The following is an 18,935-nucleotide window of genomic DNA, read 5'->3' as shown; positions in this document are numbered from 1 at the left end:
TTCGATTCCTGGCTGAAGAACTAAGATCCCAGGTGCCCTGGTGCGGCTGAGCCCATGCGCCACAGCTACTGAGCCTGGGAGCCACAACAAAAGATACCACCTGCTGCAACTAAGACCCGACGCAGCCAAATAAAACTTTCTAAGAAAGACAATGCTGGGAGGATGGGCTTGTTAAATACCGATCAAATAAAGCCATACAACAGTCCCCAGTGTGGAAAACAATATATTAATTTATTTCCAAGAAAACAACATGGAACATCATTGAAAACAAAATTTTCAGGGCCTCTCCACGGGCCCGCAGTAACCCACTAGTTCAAACAGTGAACCCTCCCAACATTAAAATATTTGAGACACAGAAGAAATGACCAACAATAGACATGTAAACACCTTCTATTCCAAGAGATTTCTTCTTCTGCAAAAGAAGATCCAGTGTAAAGGGCTCCTCTTCTCAAGTGGTGTGATGTAAGTTTGAAAAAAAACAAACAAGGTGATTTTAAATTCTGCCTTTAGCTCCCGATGTGCTCCCTACCCCTTGACTTTTCATCACCCAGTGCACTTCCATCTCTCTCGGCAACAGGAAAAAAGACAGATTTTCCTTCAAGATCATTAAAATTCATTAAATTCAAGGTCATTAAATATGATTAAGGGCTTCCTTAAGTTAAATATGATTAACATTCAACAGGCACAATTGCAGAAAAAGTAACATGGCATGGATTAAATGTATCCTTAGTTGTAGTTGCTGTTTTTCATTAGAATAAATAAATATCAAGGAACTGGATGGAGTACAAAAGGAGACTTCACATTTTTCTGACGTGACAGGACGTTTTCTCAATATGAACACTGAAACCATTGTGGGATGCTAGATATGGCTTCACTTCACCTTCTCGAGATGCTCCACCTTAGGAAATGAACTAAAGAGACCAGTAAGAGAAGCCTGATTCTCAGAGAACTTGTTTCCTCATGCTTACTAACAACCTCTCTAAGCCTCAGTCACTTCATCTGCAAGATGGGGATAATTGTGCGAGTTTACAAGAGCATTGTGAGATCCGAATGCCCTGAGAGGTAAAAGAGAAAGCAGGATGCCTAGAAAACAATCAGCTATGGCCTCTGTCCCCTCCCTCCCTTCTCTCTTCGGAATATTCTGATTTAGACCTCACTTTGAAATTGGTGATATCTGGGGCCTGATATGACAACCCATAAGCCCACCACTACAGCCACTCCCTTGTGGTCTAGTGGTTAGGAATCTGCACTTCCACTGCAGGGGCCGCGGGTTTGATCCCCAGTCAGGGGAGTTCCACATGCTTCATGAGGTGGCCGGAGCCAGGGGGAATAATATACTCTGTGAGATTCTCTGGAGTTCTAGAGATTCTCTTTCCAATGCTGGCATTATTGCCAAGATTTTCAGAGTGAAAAAGCTTCTCACTTCTTGTCTCTGCACGTGTCTGGTGTATAGTAGACACCCAAGAAATACTTACTGATGGATTGGATGGATGAATGGGATAAAGGATAAGTAACAAAGAGGCTCTTCCACAACTGAAAGCTTTTAAAAATCCAAGCACTCCTACGACCCCCACAGGCACTGCAAAGTTACCCAGAGAACACTGTGGACTCCTTAAAGGCTCATGGGATAGCATTTGGTCTCCATTTTGCAGGTAAGATCACTTTGGTGGTGTGTGCATGCTTAGTCGCTTCAGTCATGCCCGACTCTTTGTGACCGCATGGACGGTAGCCCACCAGGCTTCTCTGTCTATGGGATTTCCCAGGCAAGAATACTGAAGTGGGTAGCCATTTCCTTCTCCACGGGATCTTCCTGACCCAGTTATTGAATCCGGATCTCCTGTGTCTCCTGCATCACAGGGAGATTCTTTACTACTGAGCCACTGGGGAAGCCCCACTTTGGTGGGGGTGAAGGCAAAAAAAGGGAAGTGATTCACCTGAAATAGTCAAGGCTTGGGGCTACACCCATGCAATAGCACTTCCACTCTTGAAATATCTTCATTCTTCAAGAACTTTCCCATGTTCTCAATGGAAAATGATGGAGAGGGGTCAGAGGACACTCTGACAAATATTCAAGAAGCGAACTACCTGAGGATCTTTTACTGAAGTAGCAGGCAGTGACAGCTGTCTTAAATTTGGTCTCCTGTGAATAACTTTACATTCTACACAGAATGTAAAGAATGAAAAAAAAAAAAACAAAAAACTGTAGGCACAGGAAACTTGAAAATGCTACTGTTGAAACTCAGGAATAGGACCAAGTTCTCAGTTCTAGCAGCTCAAGTTCTAAAGGAGACTGGAGAGTTACCTGAAAAGCAGTTTCTATGCCGACATACAGCTGAGCAAAGAGCAGGAGGAGTCCACTCATGTGAGGCTACAGATCTGTGATTAAAAAAAAATTCCTTCTTCAAAGAAACTTGATTCTTATTTCCCTAAATAGTATTATCTACCATTCTCCTTTTCATGAGAATATTTATATACGATGAGGGTCTGATGCAAAGATCTGAAAACAGTTCAGTTTATCACAGATGGGGACATGAGCCTGAAAGAGCGCTGAACCTCAAGAAACTTCCAGGGTGGCCTAAGAACCAGTATCACCGTGCAAGCATCCTGACAGCACATTTCACAGTGTCTGGCAGACATTTTGACGTGTAACTATGCAGTCAGGTCCTGAAGCTATAACCTTGGCCCTGAGACTGTTCACATAACCCAGGCAAAGTTTTTCTCCCAAAAAAAGGCTCTCCTTCCCAGAGGTGATTTCCCTTTAGACGTTGAGTGGCAGTAGATCAGAAATACCAGCTGGGCTGTATTGCAATTTCACTCTGATTCAGGGTCCTTTCTCGAAGCCTCAGTTCCAGGCATTCCACAGTGAGGGGGTACGCAGTGAGCTCAAACTTGTTGGCAAAGAGGCTTGACGAATTAATCAACCACTTTAAGTCTCCGTTGCCATAGATACAAATATCATGGACATAGTGGCCTGTAATTGGAGAGAACAAGAAACAGTCAAAACAGGCTTGTTTTCATGTCAATGGGGGTGAGTTTGCAGAACAGTAGGGTGTCCAACTGACTGCTACAGGGCTAGGACTGTGCCAAGCACTAGGGGATTCCGATGAAGGAGGACTGCGTCAGCCCAGCCCACAAGGAAGTTAAACTTTCTATGAGGAGACAAAGATATAAATATGCACTTACAGAAAATGAGAGTTAAGTAGTCCAAAGGAATAACACAATAGGCATCACAAGGCAATTCACGTATTATGAACTCTGGGTTTCAAGGACGAGACGTCCTAGATGTAGACAGATGGGAGGGGTCTTTGTGGACTGAGTTGGTCGGGTCTCTTCCCTGGGCTATCCAAGTGCCTACTTTATCTCTCCTCTATTATGTATGAGGTTTTTTGTGTTTTTTAAAATTAACGTTTGGCCTTGCTGCAAAGCACGCGGGATCTCAGTTCCCCAAGCAGGGATCGAACTTTTGTCCCCTGCATTGGAAGCGTGGAGTCCTAACCACTGGACCACCAGGGAAGGTCCTATCTCTCCTCTTAGATGGGGAATAAACCTCACCCGTGTGTCACCTACGAACTCCTTAATCCTCTCCAAGTCTTCTCAATCTTAATCCAGGGCAAGCCTACTCTTCAGTACACTCGGCCCTTCTCCCCCTTCCTTCCACACCCCACGTCCAATCTGGCGGCAACCTTGTCAGCTCAACCTTCAAAATATTAATGCAATTTGACCACATTTCACCCCCTCCGATACCTCCATCCTAGGCAAGCTGCCCCATCTTCCTGTCTGACTGGTTCCCAGTGCCTCCATTAAAAAAAAAAAAGTTTACTTTTAATTGGGGGAAAACTGCTTTACAATGTTGTGTTGGTTTCTGCCACAGGACAAGGCAAATCAGCCATAATTGTTCATGTGTCACCTGCCTCTTGAGCCCGCCCCCGCCCCACCTCGCCAGGTCATCACAGAGCCAGCTACGTTCTCCGTTCGTCTCATTCTCTCCTTCCCCTCCAGTGTCCACAAGTCCAGTCTCTCTGTTTGAGTCTCCATTCCTTCCCTGCAGATAGGCTCGTCAATTCCGTTTTTGCCTGTTAGCATATTCTCAGCACAGCAGCTAGAGCGGCTGTTTTAAACGTAAGCAGAAGATGTGTCTGTTGCTCAAAACCTTCTGATGGCTTCTTGTCTCATTTGGAGAAAAAGCCAAAATCCTAGCAATGGCGTTCAAGACTCCTCAGAGTCTGGCCCTCATCACCCGGACTCACCTCTCACCATTTACCCATTCAGTTATAACCCTTAATAAACTTCACATCAGTCACATCAGCCCCCTTGCTGCTGCTGCTGCTAAGTCGCTTCAGTCGTGTCCGACTCTGTGCGATCCCATAGACGGCAGTCCGATTCTGTGCGATCCCACCAAGCTCCGCCGTCCCTGGGATTCTCCAGGCAAGAACACTGGAGTGGGTTGCCATTTCCTTCTCCAATGGATGAAAGTGAAAAGTGAAAGTGAAGTCGCTCAGCCGTGTCTGACTCTTAGCGACCCCATGGACTGCAGCCTATCAGGCTCCTCCGTCCATGGGATTTTCCAGGCAAGAGTACTGGAGTGGGATGCCATTGCCTTCTCCGTATCCTGAAAACTGCTGCTGCTGCTGCTGCTGCTGCTAAGTCACTTCAGTCATGTCCGACTCTGTGCGACCCCATAGACGGCAGCCCACCAGGCTCCCCCGTCCCTGGGATTCTCCAGGCAAGAACACTGGAGTGGGTTGCCATTTCCTTCTCCAATGGATGAAAGTGAAAAGTGAAAGTGAAGTCGCTCAGCCGTGTCTGACTCTTAGCGACCCCATGGACTGCAGCCTATCAGGCTCCTCCGTCCATGGGATTTTCCAGGCAAGAGTACTGGAGTTGGGTGCCATTGCCTTCTCCGTATCCTGAAAACTGCTGCTGCTGCTGCTGCTGCTGCTAAGTCACTTCAGTCATGTCCGACTCTGTGCGACCCCATAGACAGCAGCCCACCAGGCTCCCCCGACCCTGGAATTCTCCAGGCAAGAACACTGGAGTGGGTTGCCATTTCCTTCTCCAATGCATGAAAGTGAAATCGCTCAGTCGTGTCCGACTCTTAGCGACCCCACGGACTGCAGCGTCCTGAGCAAAGGAAGCATCCCTGTTTGTCCTTCCTCCCCGGGACCACGCCCCTCCTTCCCTGGACCACGCCCTTCCTCCAGACATCCTCAGGGCTCCCTCTGGCACCGCTTAGGGCTCTACTTCAAGGCCATCCTCTCAGTGAGGCCATTTCTGACCTCCTTTCCTGCTTCCCCGATTCATTTTCCTTTTGGTACTCATCACCAACATACATGTTTCTTTGTTGTCTTTCTCCCCAGACTAGAATATAAGCTCAAGAGTTGAAATTTGAGACCATTGTGTTTACTTCTAAGTCCCCTACATCTACAAGTGTGTCTGCTCAGTCAAATCCGACTTTTTGTGAGCTCATGGACTGTAGCCCGCCAGTCTCCTCTGTCCATGGGATTTTCCAGGCAAGAATACTGGAATGGATTGCCATTTCCTTTTCCATGGGATCTTCCCAGCCCAGGGATCAAATCCATGTCTCCTGAGTTGTAGGTGGATTCTTTACTGCCAAGCCATTGGGGAAGCCACATTTGGAACAGTGCCTGATAAATATAAGATGTCAAAATAACAGTTAATGAAACGTGTAGAGAAGGATGAGTGGAGAGTTCACAGGTGGGTAGAATTGGGAAGCATCTCAAGATGGATGGGAAAGCATCAGGTGGAAAAATGCAGAGAGGGGAATTTGCTGCTACAAAAGAGTTTGCTGGGGAACAGTTTCAAAACAAGGAAGCTGTGAGAAGTTTGCACTCTTTCCAGAATTTGTTTGGCATATAGTAGAGCTACTATGGTTGACTGTCTTAAAATAGATGAAAGGTTTGGGCCATTTTTACCCCCTTTTTTTTGAAAGAGTTGGAGAAATTTAATAGAAGAATCAAATGATGAAATAGATTTCAGCAAGATTAATTTTGCAGAGCTTTGCAAGGTACATTAGGAACCAATCAAGAGACTGTAGTAATCGTGTAAACCAGAGGGTTTGTTTGAAGTTAATGGTTGCCATGAGTGGGAAAGGAAAGCTATTAGAGACAGAGCACAGAAGGACCGATGGGACTTGATAATTAACTCAATGTGGCTGGGAAGAGAGACAGGAGACTGAAAATCAGTGGAGAAAGAAGCCAGAGTTCGGGGGATGTTAAAGAATAAGCTGGTGGTAGGTGAGAACAACTTGGTACACAACAGCACACCCATGCTTAAGAAAAGAAAGTGAACAGGAGAGAAGATTTGGGGTTGGATCATGAGGAGAGAGCCTAGACAGCTTGGTCTTGAGGACAGAGGCAGAAATACATCTTGGCAGAGAGAAGGAAAAGAACCAGCAGAGACAGTCACTCAGAATGCAAGAGAGCAACGGGATAACTGAGGTGGACCCGCACATGACTGAGGCCAGATGGGGACCTTGGTTGGGAGGATGGGTCACTTTTCTTCTTGAAACAGAAAGCAACAATGGGAGAAAGGGTCCAAAATGCCCTACGATGGGGACTTCCCTGGTGGTCCAGTGGTTAAGAATCCACCTCCCAATGCAGGGGATGTGAGTTCGGTCCCTGGTCAGGGAACTAAGATCCCACATACCAGATCCCGAATTCTACAACAAAGATTCTGCAATTAAGACACAATGCAGCCGCCCCACCCCCCAAAAACCAAAATGCTCTAAGATGGAGGAAAGGGATGACTTGATAAAGGAATTGATAAGGTGATTTTAATCAAATGTCTTCAAAGTTCTTCCTAAAGTTGAAATGATCACCTTTGGAGAGTAGAGGGGCTGTTTCAGCACAAGATTAGGAGTTTAAAGGTGAGCCAAAAAGCTGAAAATGGGTACACCATGAAGAGTACCAGGCCAGTAATGACGTAAATAAAAGAACAAGTGGGCAGCCAGAAGGGCCATCTGAAGGGAGGTGGTGGGTGAGTTTAGGACAGTTCTGGAGCATTCTTCACCAGTGTTCTGCCTAGGGAACCACAAATGACAAAAAGCAGACGACAGTAATGATTACGCGTACGAATCAGCCTCCTAGGATCAAATGCCAAGGGAATCTAAAATGTTTGCGAGAACAGCATGAAAAGCTGACACAGTACACAGGCTAGACAAGGGATCCTCATAAAGAACCTGTAGGAGGAGGGAGCCAGGAAAGTTGAATCTCTGGAAGTCCCAATTTTAAAAAAGCAAACACATCTAACATGACAACATCATATTTTAGATGTGGGGCTATGGCAATGAACAAACTGGTCAAAACCCCCAGCATTGCTGGGCCTTCTATTCTGTTCTGGGGAAGAAAGACAGTAAAATATATAGTATATAAGTTGGTGAAGGAAGACGAAGAGATTGGAATCAGAGATGGGAGCTGAAGTTCAAGACCACAGGTCTAGAATGGTACTCTGTGATTCTAAATGCTAACAAGGCTTGGAAAGTGGCTACACTCACAGGTTTGGAACAAACACAGCCAAGGGGACAAGATCCAGATGATATTACTGACTTGGTGGATTGATATAGAGTTCTACCTCCTCTGTCCAGACTGTGCCTTTTTCTTTTCCCCATATAGTGGTTTGGGGACAAATATTTTTAATGCTAACAGCTTAAGGCTTTCAAATGGCATAACAGGTGTTAAGAGAAGAAAAAAAGTGAGACATTTGTTTGAAGGGGGCAGACTGGGCTATCCAAACTTTGAACTCTATGTAGTTCCTGGCTAGAGGCTACATTCATGGCCCCATCTGTCATGTAATCAGTAAAAGTCCTTTGCTGTTGTGGTTTAGTTGCTAACCCACCAGCCTCCTCTGTCCGTGGGATTTCCCAGGCAGAAATACTGGAGCGGGTTTGCCATTTCCTTCTCCAAGAGATCTTCCTGACCCAGGATGGAACTCACGTCTCCAGCATTGGCAGGAAGATTGTTTATCACTGAGCAACCTGGGAAGCCTAAAAGTCGTTACAAAAAGGCAAATCTGACTAGTCTATACCTTTTCTACTGAGGCAAGTCCTGGATGCAGGTGATGTCAAGGAGACTGAAGGTAAGTCTCTACTTGGGCAGGGAGTATACGTGGCTGATACACAATGGACACGAACTTCTGTAGGGAGCGGGGAGGGAGGGCTTGGGCTGCAAAGTAATCCCATCACATGGGTCCATGCTGTAGATGTTGACATCCTCAAGTGTTACAGCCAGAGAAGAGGAGGAGAAGCGGATCAGAGGATGACCGCAGTGGCCCTGGAGGCCAGGTGATAGGGGTTATAGAAGGATGTGGAGAAGACAGCCTATCCCCAATACTGGGACCCTCACTGATAGAGATAGTCCATTTTCTAAGGAAGACCCAGGAGAGCAAAGTGCAAAATATCCTTCTCTGCATTTTCCTCTCCCCACTAGGAGGGCAGGTTATGCAGGCAGGTGGCAATGAGCTGTCCTCTGGGGAAAACGTGGGCCAATTAAGGTAGAGACATGAATATACTTGCAGGAAGACTTGTGCAGGGATGCAAGGATGCTGGCCTCTATAATGGGGGGGGTGGGGACCTCAAGAGACACACCTGGGAAGGAGCGCAAGCTTGGTGGAGAACTGGCAAGAAGCAGCAATTTGGAGTTTTCATCTGAAATGTTGCCATTTCTCTTCTTCATAGAGAAGGAAATGGCAACCTACTCTAGTGTTCTTGCCTGGAGAGTTCCATGGACAGAAGAGCCTGGCAGGCTATAGTCCATGGAGTCACAGAAAGTCGGACACTACTAGGTGAAAATATTATTATTTATTATCTGAAATGTTAGATGTAGAATAAAAGGACTAATAAGTGAAGCTATAAATTGAATGGCGGGGGCGGGGGGGTGGGGTGGGGAGGGGCCAGACTTTACAGGGCAAACCTTCCTATTCACTCACTCAACTGTTCACTTAATCATTCATTCACTGAATATATATTTATGGCCTTCTTTTATAGACTGCATTGTATTTCCCCCAAATTCACATGTCAAAGTCCTAACCTCCAGCACCTCAGACTGTAACTGTGTTAGATGTAGGGCCTTTAAAGAGATAACTGAGTTAAATGAGGTCTAATGGATGGCCCTGATCTAAGCAAGCCAAGGGAAGAGGCCCCAGGAAAAGCCAAAGCTACCGGCATGTCGATCTCCGACTTCCAGCCTCCAGGACTGTAAGCAAAGAAGCTTCGGTGGTTTGAACCCCTCAGTCTACGGTACCTTGTTATGCTCGCTCTCGTCAACAAACAGGCACGCTGCCATGTAACAGCACCCCACCCCAGTGCTCTTGCCTGGAAAATCCCAGGGATGGTGGAGCCTGGTGGGCTGCAGTCCATGGGGTCGCTAAGAGTCGGGCACGACTGAGCGACTTCACTTTCAACTTTCTCTTTCCTGCATTGGAGAAGGCAATGGCAACCCACTCCAGTGTTCTTGCCTGGAGAATCCCAGGGACGAGGGAGCCTGGTGGGCTGCCACCTATGGGATCGCACAGAGTCGGACACGACTGAAGTGACTTAGCAGCAGCAGCAGCCATGTATCAGGCGAGAGTCTTAATGGAATCCACACCAAGACCGATAAGAAGTCTTCTTCACAGCTGCTCGTCTTCTAGTTCTTATCCATTTGGAGGGGCAATCTCTCTTTTTGCTGTCACCTGCCATCATGCTGGAGCAAATACCTCCAAGCCACCTGGAAACCCATTGGTGGAGGGGGCAGAGGCTGATGTGAGGGATGGGGCTCCCTGGAGAGAAGGTGACATCACTTCTCATTGTGACTGCTTGCTCTGCCTAACTGCTGCACCCTCAAAAGGGACAGAAAAAGGAAGGAAGAAAAAGAGAACAGAAACTAGCAAGAGGAAAGTACCATTATAATTTGAGCCTACCTCTACATCTCCCTAGGTAATCGTAAGACAGAGAATGTCTGTAAGATACTTAAACTTGAGACTTCCCTGGTGGTCCAGTGGTGAAGCATCTGCCTGCCAATGCAGGGGATACAGGTTCTATCCTTGGCGTGGGAACCAGGATCCCACATGCTCCAGGGCAACAAAACCTGTGCTGCACAAGAGAAGCCACTGCAACTAGAGAATAGCCCCAGCTCACTACAGCTAGAGAAAGCCCATGCACAGCAAGGAAGACTCAGTGCAGCCAAAAATAAATAAATATTTTTTTAAAATTAATACTATTTAAAAAAAAACCACATTAAGTTTTCAAGGACTGTGCCTCTAGTTGCTCTGTTTAATAATTCACAGGCTGTCTAAATAAACCAGCAGGTCTGTCTGTGAGAACCCCTGTATTCCACAGCTCCTTTCATGCCAACACCAACAAGCAAAGTGGCCTCAAAGTTTGAAAAGAATGCCTCACCGTGGCAGCCTCCGTGTTTATCTTTCATGTCAAACCACTTCACAGCTCTGAGGTCACCGGCCCAGGATGCATTTGGCATGGAGCCAGGGACACCTGCAATGTTCATAAAGAAGAAAAATCAGAAATAAGAACCTAAGCTTCCAAGGCATGCTCATTTTCTCAGTATAGTTTCTTTCACATCAGATTTCTCATCATTGGTACAAATCCCCAAAGGCTTGTTGTGAGAACTGTTGGTAGTTACGAACCTAGACTTCCCCTGTAAAAATAATCTATTTTTCTTTTTTTTTCATTTTTCATATCTTGCAAGCCTGCAAGAAACGCCACTGGATGCAATCACAGTGCAGATGGAAAAGCTGAGAATTTCCTGGTATCTCAATTGAATCTTAATTGAATTTACCTAAAAACTGTTTTTATTAGAGTATAGATAATTTACAATGTTGTGTTGGTTTTTCATGTACAACAAAGGGAATCAGTTTACACACATATATATCCCTTCTTTTTTCAGACCCTTTCCCCATATAAATTATTACAGACTATTGAGTAGAGTTCCCTGTGATATACAGTAGATCCTTGTTGTTTGGGTTCTTATTAGTTATCTCTATTATCTATAGTGGTGTGTATATGTTAATCCCAATCTCCCAATTTATCACTTCCCCCCATGTTTCACCCTTTGGTAACCATAAGTTTAATTTTGAGATCTGTGAGTCTATTTCTGTTTTGTAAATAAATTCATTTGTATCATTTTTTAAATTAGATTTCTCGTGTAAGTGATATAATATGGGATTTGTCTTTCTCTGTCCAACGTATGCCACTTAATATAATCTCTAGGTCTATCCATGTTACTGTAAGTGGCATTATTTCATTCTTTTTTATGGCTGAGTAATATTCTACTGTGTATATGTGCCACAACTTGTTTATCCATTCCTCTGTCAATGGACATGTAGGTTGCTTCCATGTCTTGGCTATTGTAAAAAGTACCATTATCCAAAATTTTTAGGACTTTCCAGATAACATCTATCTTACAGTAAAAGCTCAGGAAACTGGCCACTCTATGTCATCCTTAATGCTAGTAAGTGACAGAGATTCCATTACTGGAAAAGGAGCACTGAATATGGGAATCAATGTAAGTGCAACTAAATGAGGGCTAGTTTGTGTTATAAGAGCTCTAGGGATTCTCATCAGTGAGAAATGCAATGTGAATACCATGCAAATGACATTGGGACTCGAATTGCAAAACAGTCTTTTCTTAACAGATCTGGCAGGAGGGATAATGCCCCTGCCCCCAGCATATCCTCAAACAAGTCTGCATCCTAATCCCTGGAACCTGACAATATGCTATGGCAAAGGGGAATTAAGGTTGCTGATCAGTTCACCTTCAACTAGTGAGATTATCCCGATTTATCCAAGGCCATTGTAAATACAAGGGTCTTTAACAGTGGAAGAGGGAGGTGGAGAGCTGGCTGGAGTGGTACAAGGTGAGGAGGAGGAAGGGGCTAGGGTATGTGAGTGGCCTGTAGAAACTGGAAAAGGCAAGGAGAGGGATACAACCCAGCCCTACAGAGAGGAGCATAGTGCAGCCAACACCTTGACTTTGGGCTGGTGAGACCACGTCAGACTTCTGACCCACAGAACCATAAGAGGAGACAAGTACATCATTTAAGCCCCTAAGTCTGTGATAAACTGTGACAATGGCAAATAGAAAACGAATACACAAACTAATGAGAACCAAATTACCCAAGATGATGGATATTTTTAATTTAAAAATTGGACAAGATCAATATATTGAGAAGTTTAATGGATTTAGGCACATAACATTTTTTCCTCTTTAAAAACACTGATAAGGAACTTCCCTGGTGATCCGGTGGCTAATACTCCGTGTTCTGGGGGAGCCGAGTTTGATCCCTGGCCAGGGAACTAGATCCCACATGCCACAAGGAGGAGTTCGAATGGTGAAACTAAAAAGATTCCCACAGCTAAGACCTGGAGCAGTCAAATAAAAAAAGAAATAAAATATTTTTTAAAAAAACTGATGAAAACGTGGATTTTCAGACAGTAAAAAAAAGCTCTGCTCTTTTGCTCTGATGTCACATAATAACTATATGAGGATTGAAATTAAGAACTGTACTAAAGTCTTCCAGCTAAAATTAAATTTTGCACAGCCTTTTCTGTAAATAACATGAGTCTTCACCCCTACGGGCTCTCTATCAGAGATTCTTCTTTCCTTGTTGCCAAACTTAAAAACGTTGTTTGTAAGTGTTAAGCACTCAAGAAAAACTCTTTATTAAGCAATATGTCTTCCTATTATTTTAGTTTGCATTTAATACTTTAAAAGTTACTTTAGTCTTTGCCTATAAGAGAAGAGGCTTCTTTAATTTTGTTCTTCGCACACATTTTTCAAAATTACTATTGTTTCGGCTGCATTCCAAGGCATGTGGGACCTTAGTTCCCTGATCAGGGATTGAACCTGCGCCCCCTACATTGGAAGCACAAGATCTTAGCCACTGAACCACCAGGGAAGTCCCAGAACAAACTTTAAAATAATTTAGAATAAACCTCGCCTTGGTTAAATTGAGCGGTGGGTAGAGGCAGTCTGGAAAGCAAATAGGTAATCTGGTATATTCACTCATGTCAGCAAGGCAGCTGATGTGTGATTTTTATGTCTCTTTCAATTAAATAATTACAGAAAGATGTGAATAAAACATTGTCTTGACGAAAATTCGCTGGCCCTCCTTTAAAGGACTGAATCTTTAAAAGAACAAAATATTTCTCTTCCTCTTTCATTCTCATTAATATTGAACATCACAAACTGACTCTTTATGCAGTATCTCGGGCCCCACCCATTCCTTCTGCACCAGAATGAGCATCTTGCCAAGCCCCAGCGAGGATCCCTGCGCACAGTCAAGCTTGGGCTACAATCAATACGGCCAGGAACTCAGCTTCATTTCTTCCCCTCCGGAAGTCGCTCCCTCAGCCTTCATCCAATTTCAGGGGAGCTTCCCACTCTGCTCTTCTCACTCAAATTCTGCTCTCGTGAAATAATCTGATACTTACATCTTTGTCCCCTCTGCAGGGAACACAATTGACCCTTGAAAAGCATGGGTTTGAACTGCAAGGGTCCTTTCCTACACAGATTTTTTTCAGTAGCGTAGGCAATAGGAGGTTGGTTGAATCCATGGATGTGGAACCTTGGATACAAAGGAAACTTTTGAGCCCAAGAGCCTCGACTATTGAAGCCCCCCACCCCCCAGCCCCCACCCCTCCCGCCTAGAGCCGGTGCTCTGCAACAAGAGAAGCCCCTGCAATGAGAAGCCCCTGCAATGAGAAGCCCCTGCAATGAGAAGCCCCTGCAATGAGACGCCCGCATATCGCAACAGAAAGTAGTCCCCGCTCGCCGCAACTAGAGAAAAAGCCCGTGCGCAGCAACAAAGACCCGGTGCAACCAAAAAATAAAATTAATTAATTAATAATTTTTAAAAAATATGTGGAGACCCCAAAGCGACTGATCTTGTTACTTGTGCCAACAGCCAGTGGCCCCTTTTACTCCCCTAAAAACATCTCTACATCTCTTTCCGGTTTTTCCCCCAGAGACTGACCTTAGGTTGAATTCCCCAGTGGAACAGATACTGGCCTAGGGAGCTGGGAACTAAGTTCTCACCCCAGAACTAGCTGTGTATTCTTGGCCATCATGCAATGGCCCCCAGACTTACTTTTCCAGTGAAGTAGGTAGATAAGATCAGAGGTTTTCAACCCTTTAGGCTGCAAGCCACTGGAAAACAATTTCACTCTCTCACCCACACAAAAGTTTCACAAAATATTTAGTGTTGTAGCAGTACACTTGTCTGCTATTTTCTAGTTTACTCTCATGTTAAAAATGTTCATTTAAGACCTACTAAAATGATCCACTAATGGGATGTACTACTGTATCCCATTATACACATTATATGACTTCCCTGGTGGCTTAGACAGTAAAGCATCTGCCTACAATGCAGAAGACCCAGCTTCGATCCCTGGGTTGGGAAGATCCTCTGGAGAAGGAAATGGCAACCCACTCCAGTACTCTTGCCTGGAGAATCCCATGGACGGAGGAGCATGGTAGGCTACAGTCCATGGGGTCGCAAAGAGTCGGACACGACTGAGTGACTTTACTTACTTACACTATTACTATATATTTTAAAATATCAGACTATATTGTGCTATGATTGTTGCTATTATGATTATTGTTTGTCAGGAGGGGAGTTATGGGGTATGTGGGTACAAGTCTGCCTCAATTCACAGGTATCCAAGGTAGCATCTGTTCTGCAGTATTTCTAGGACAGGGCAAAAAAGACACTAATATTATCAGAGAAAACATTTTAAACTATAAAACACAATTCTCTCATTTGCTCTTCATAGGCTTATTTAAACAAAAGATTTGAGATCAAGTTTACAGACTAAGCAGGAATGTTTTTCTTGGGGCTTAGCTTCTACTAGACAAACAGCTGCATTTGTTGAATAAATGAATGTGTTTCTTTGGAACACAAGCTTTATTTATATTGACTTGACTTTCCTCCTTATTGTTCTTACACGGCGAGCGTGTTCCTCGTTTTGGGAGAGGTATACAAGGTAACATGGTAATCAGGCTTCCCTGGTGGCTCAGCTGGTAGAGAATTCACTTGCAATGCGGGAGACCTGGGTTTGATCCCTGGGCTGGGAAGATCCCCTGGAGAAGGCAAAGGCTACCCACTCCAGTATTCTGGCCTGGAGAATTCCATGGACTAGTCCACGGGGTCACAAAGAGTTGGACACAACTGAGCGACTTTCATTTCACACCTGGTAACAAATTACAGCAACTGTTTATTATTTAAGCTCAGATACATAATTTTTAGCTTATTAAATAAGCAAGAATTTTGGTTTTCAATGTCAAAAGTAATGCTAGGGTCAGTGTATTGAAAGAGGTTTTCTCACGGCTTCACAGTGGTGCTGGAAATTGGCACAACTCTGGAAAGTCAGTTTAGAAAAGTAGGAAAAGTCACTGTTGTTGTTCAGTCCCTAAGTTGTGTCTGACTCTTACGATCCCATGGACTATAGCCCACCAGGCTACTCTCTGGCCATGGAATTTTTCAGGCAAGAGTACTGGCATGGGTTACTATTTCCTCCTCCAGAGGAATCTTCTCAATGCAGGGATCGAACCCATATCTCCTGTGTCTCCTGCATTGCAAGCAAATTCTTTACCACTGAGCCACCGATGGGATTTACCTCTTGCAACAAATCCCAGGCTGTGCTATTTACAGGCTTGGGTGACCTTGAACAATTACGTAGTCTCTTTCAAACATCATGTGCTAATCTTCAAAACGTCAGAGAGTTTTTGTTACCTAAGATAACGTGTGTATTGTGTTTAGCACAGTGCCTCGCATACTTAACTAAATAAATGGTTGAAAACATAATTGTTTCTATTCAAGCCATGAAGACAGAGGAGCTGTGGAAGAGAATGCTTTTTTGTACTATAACCTAAAGCAACTTTCTCAGTGGCACTTTGGATGATTCTGTTGTGGAGGCCGTCCTGGGCATTGTAGGGTGTTTGGCAGCAGCTCTGGCCTCTGCACACTAGATGCCAGTGCCACCTCTACCTGCTCCCCTGAGCCCTAAGTTGTGACCCCAATGTTTACAGATAATGCCAAATGTGGGCTTCCCAGGTGACACTAGTGGTAAAGAATCAGCTTGCCAATTCAGGAGACGGGAGTTCTATTCCTGGGTTGGGAAGATCTCCTGGAGGAGGCAATGGCAATTCACGCTAGTATTCTTGCCTGGAGAATCCCATGGACGGAGGAGCCTGGTGGGCTACAGTCCATGGGGTCACAAAGAGTTGTACACGACTGAGCACAATGAACACGATGCCAAATGTCCACTGGGAGGATAAATTGCCCCTGGATGAGAACATGGAATTGTACCTTATTAATAAAACCATGTGGGCTTCCCTGGTAGCTCAGGTGGTAAAGAATCCACCTGTAATGCAGGAGACCCCGGTTCAATTCCTGGGTCGGGAAGATCCCCTGGAGAAGGGATAGGCTACCCACTCCAGTATTCTGGCCTGGAGAATTCGTAGAGTCACATAACTGAGTGACTTTCACTTTTCACAATAAAATCATGTCTAAATACTGAATTGGCCAAAAAGTTCATTTGGGTTCCATAAGCTCTTACTGAAAAACCCAAATGAACTTTTTGGCCAACCCAGTATTTGAATATGAGACGTGCAAATTTGTGTGTACAAAACTTCCTTTAATGTTACATTGCTTTTATATTTTAAAAAGGTTTATTTACAAGCATCCAAGTCTGATTTGCTTCACTGACTTAGTAATTGTGCTTGTGAAATTCAACCAAAGAAAAAATGGTGTTCATTGCTGATTAACTTAATTTAAAAAATGGAAAATTAACTGATAGTTGGGAAACATATGTTGCAGCCTTTACCCCCTCATTGTTAACTGGGGTTATATTGAGAAATAAAATGGTATATTTGTTTTTGCCTTCCAATGGTTCATTAATCCCTTAATTTTTAAAAAAAATTTTAATTGGAGGATAATTGCTTTACAATGTTGTGTTGGTTTAACATATGTTACAGAAAGATCCTCTTTTCTTTTCATGGGGATTTTTTTTTTGGAGTTCTGTGATCCCTGAGATGATGACCTCTCTACATCACCTCTGACAAACTGCCAACAAATAGACTTCTTTGGTTTTAAGAGGAAAAGATAAAACAAGGAAAAGAGAAAACTAAAATTGTATAGAGGAAGGGATTTTAGAAATTTTCATGCTTTAATATTTTAATATGTTCCCTTCATTGTTGCCTTCATTGCCAGGGCTTCCCTGCTGGCTCAGAGGTTAAAGCGTCTGCCTCCAATGCAGGAGACCTGGGTTCGATCCCTGGGTGGGGAAGATCCTTTGGAGAAGGAAATGGCAACCCACTCCAGTATTCTTGCCTGGAGAATCCCATGGACGGAGGAGCCTGGTAGGCTACAGTCCACGGGGTCGCAAAGAGTCGGACACGACTGAGCAACCTCGCCTCACCTTGCCTCGCCTCGCCTCTTCATTGCCAAGCTGTGTAAACAAGAGCCCACAACACTGAAGTGAATTGCCCAGGAGTGTGGACATGCTAAAGCCCTTGTTGATTTTGTTTCAAGATAATTTATTCGCTCATTCAACAGTTTACTTGTGGGTCTCCTGTGTTCCAGAGGAGATGCTGGGGACAAAGCCACAAATGAGATGTTCCTGGAGCTTTTGACCCAGAGTATCCAGAAGGGTTTATATTTATTTTATTTTTTAAAAAAATATTTACTTAGTTTTGCTTGCACTGGGTCTCTGTTGATAGGCAAGGGCTTTCTCTAGTTATGGCGAGTAGGGGCTACTCTCTAGTTGTGGTGGCTTCTCTTGTTGCAGAATACAGGTTTGAGAACACTGGTTCATTAGTTGTGGCTCATGGGTCAGTTACCCTTCGGTACGTGGGATCTTCCAGGACCAGAGACGGAACTGGTGTCCGTTGCGTTGCAAGGCAAATTCTTAACTGCTGGACCACCAGGGAAGCCTGGGTTTATATTTACTGATACTGATACTTTGGCCTAGTATATCCAGAAAGGTTTATATGTACGGATTTTTTTATACTTTATTTTTTGAGGTTGATTTACAATGTGTAGCACAGTGATTCATTTATATATATATATGTATGAAAGTGAAAGTGAAAGTCACTCAGTTTTGTCTGACTCTTTGTGACCCCATGGACTGTATAGTCTATGGAATTCTCCAGGCCAGAAAACTGGAGTGGGTAGCTGTTCCCTTCCCCAGGGGATCTTCCCAACCCAGGGACTGAACCCAAGTCTCCCACATTGCAGGCACATTCTTTACCAGCTGAGCCACCAAGGAAGCCCAAGAATACTGGAGTGGGTAGGCCATCTGTTCTCCAGCCGATCTTCCCAACCCAGGAATCTATTTTCTTTTCTAGATCCTTTTCCCTTATGGGTTGTATTGACATTTTTATTAGCTGCCCAGATTCCTCTGCTCAAGAGTGTTTCCTGGACAATCTTCCAGTGACAAACAGGAAAGGTTAGTGCAGTGTTTTTCAGGTCAGTTCAGTTGGTCAGTCGTGTCTGACTCTTTGCGACCCCATGAATCCCAGCACGCCAGGCCTTCCTGTCCATCACCAACTCCCGGAGTTCACTCAGACTCATGTCCATCGAGTCAGTGATGCCATCCAGCCATCTCATCCTGGGTCGTCCCCTTCTCCTCCTGCCCCCAATCCCTCCCAGCATCAGAGTCTTTTCCAATGAGTCTACTCTTTGCATGAGGTGGCCAAAGTATTGGAGTTTCAGCTTTAGCATCATTCCTTCCAAAGAAATCCCAGGGCTGATCTCCTTCAGAATGGACTGGTTGGATCTCCTTGCAGTCCAGGGGACTCTCAAGAGTCTTCTCCAACACCACAGTTCAAACGCATCAATTCTTCAGTGCTCAGCCTTCTTCACAGTCCAACTCTCACATCCATACATGACCACAGGAAAAACCATACCCTTGACTAGGCGGA

The 18,935-nt window shown here is 44.5% G+C and overlaps 1 protein-coding gene and 1 non-coding gene across 2 annotated transcripts in view; one reads left to right on the top strand and one right to left on the bottom strand.

Annotated features, from left to right (window-relative positions):
- Window positions 1–263: 263 nt before the first annotated feature.
- The window catches only part of LOC128055247 (N-acetyllactosaminide beta-1,6-N-acetylglucosaminyl-transferase-like), a 52,827-nt gene continuing 34,155 nt past the window's right edge, over window positions 264–18,935 (bottom strand). The window contains exons 2-3 of the mRNA XM_052647690.1: window positions 10,394–10,486; window positions 264–2,971 (exon numbers count right to left, since the gene is read on the bottom strand). Of these exons, the coding sequence (XP_052503650.1) occupies window positions 2,781–2,971; window positions 10,394–10,486 (284 nt within the window). The 3' untranslated portion in view covers window positions 264–2,780. The remainder of the gene's footprint in view (window positions 2,972–10,393; window positions 10,487–18,935) is intronic.
- TRNAW-CCA (transfer RNA tryptophan (anticodon CCA)) lies at window positions 17,228–17,299 on the top strand. Its single transcript has one exon. It is a non-coding gene; the product is annotated as a tRNA-Trp (tRNA).

The sequence above is a fragment of the Budorcas taxicolor genome, chromosome 11, assembly GCF_023091745.1.
Source record: "Budorcas taxicolor isolate Tak-1 chromosome 11, Takin1.1, whole genome shotgun sequence".
Taxonomy (NCBI): Eukaryota; Metazoa; Chordata; class Mammalia; order Artiodactyla; family Bovidae; genus Budorcas; species Budorcas taxicolor.
Note: the sequence above shows the minus strand (reverse complement) of the source record. Positions and strands in the feature narration are given on the sequence as shown.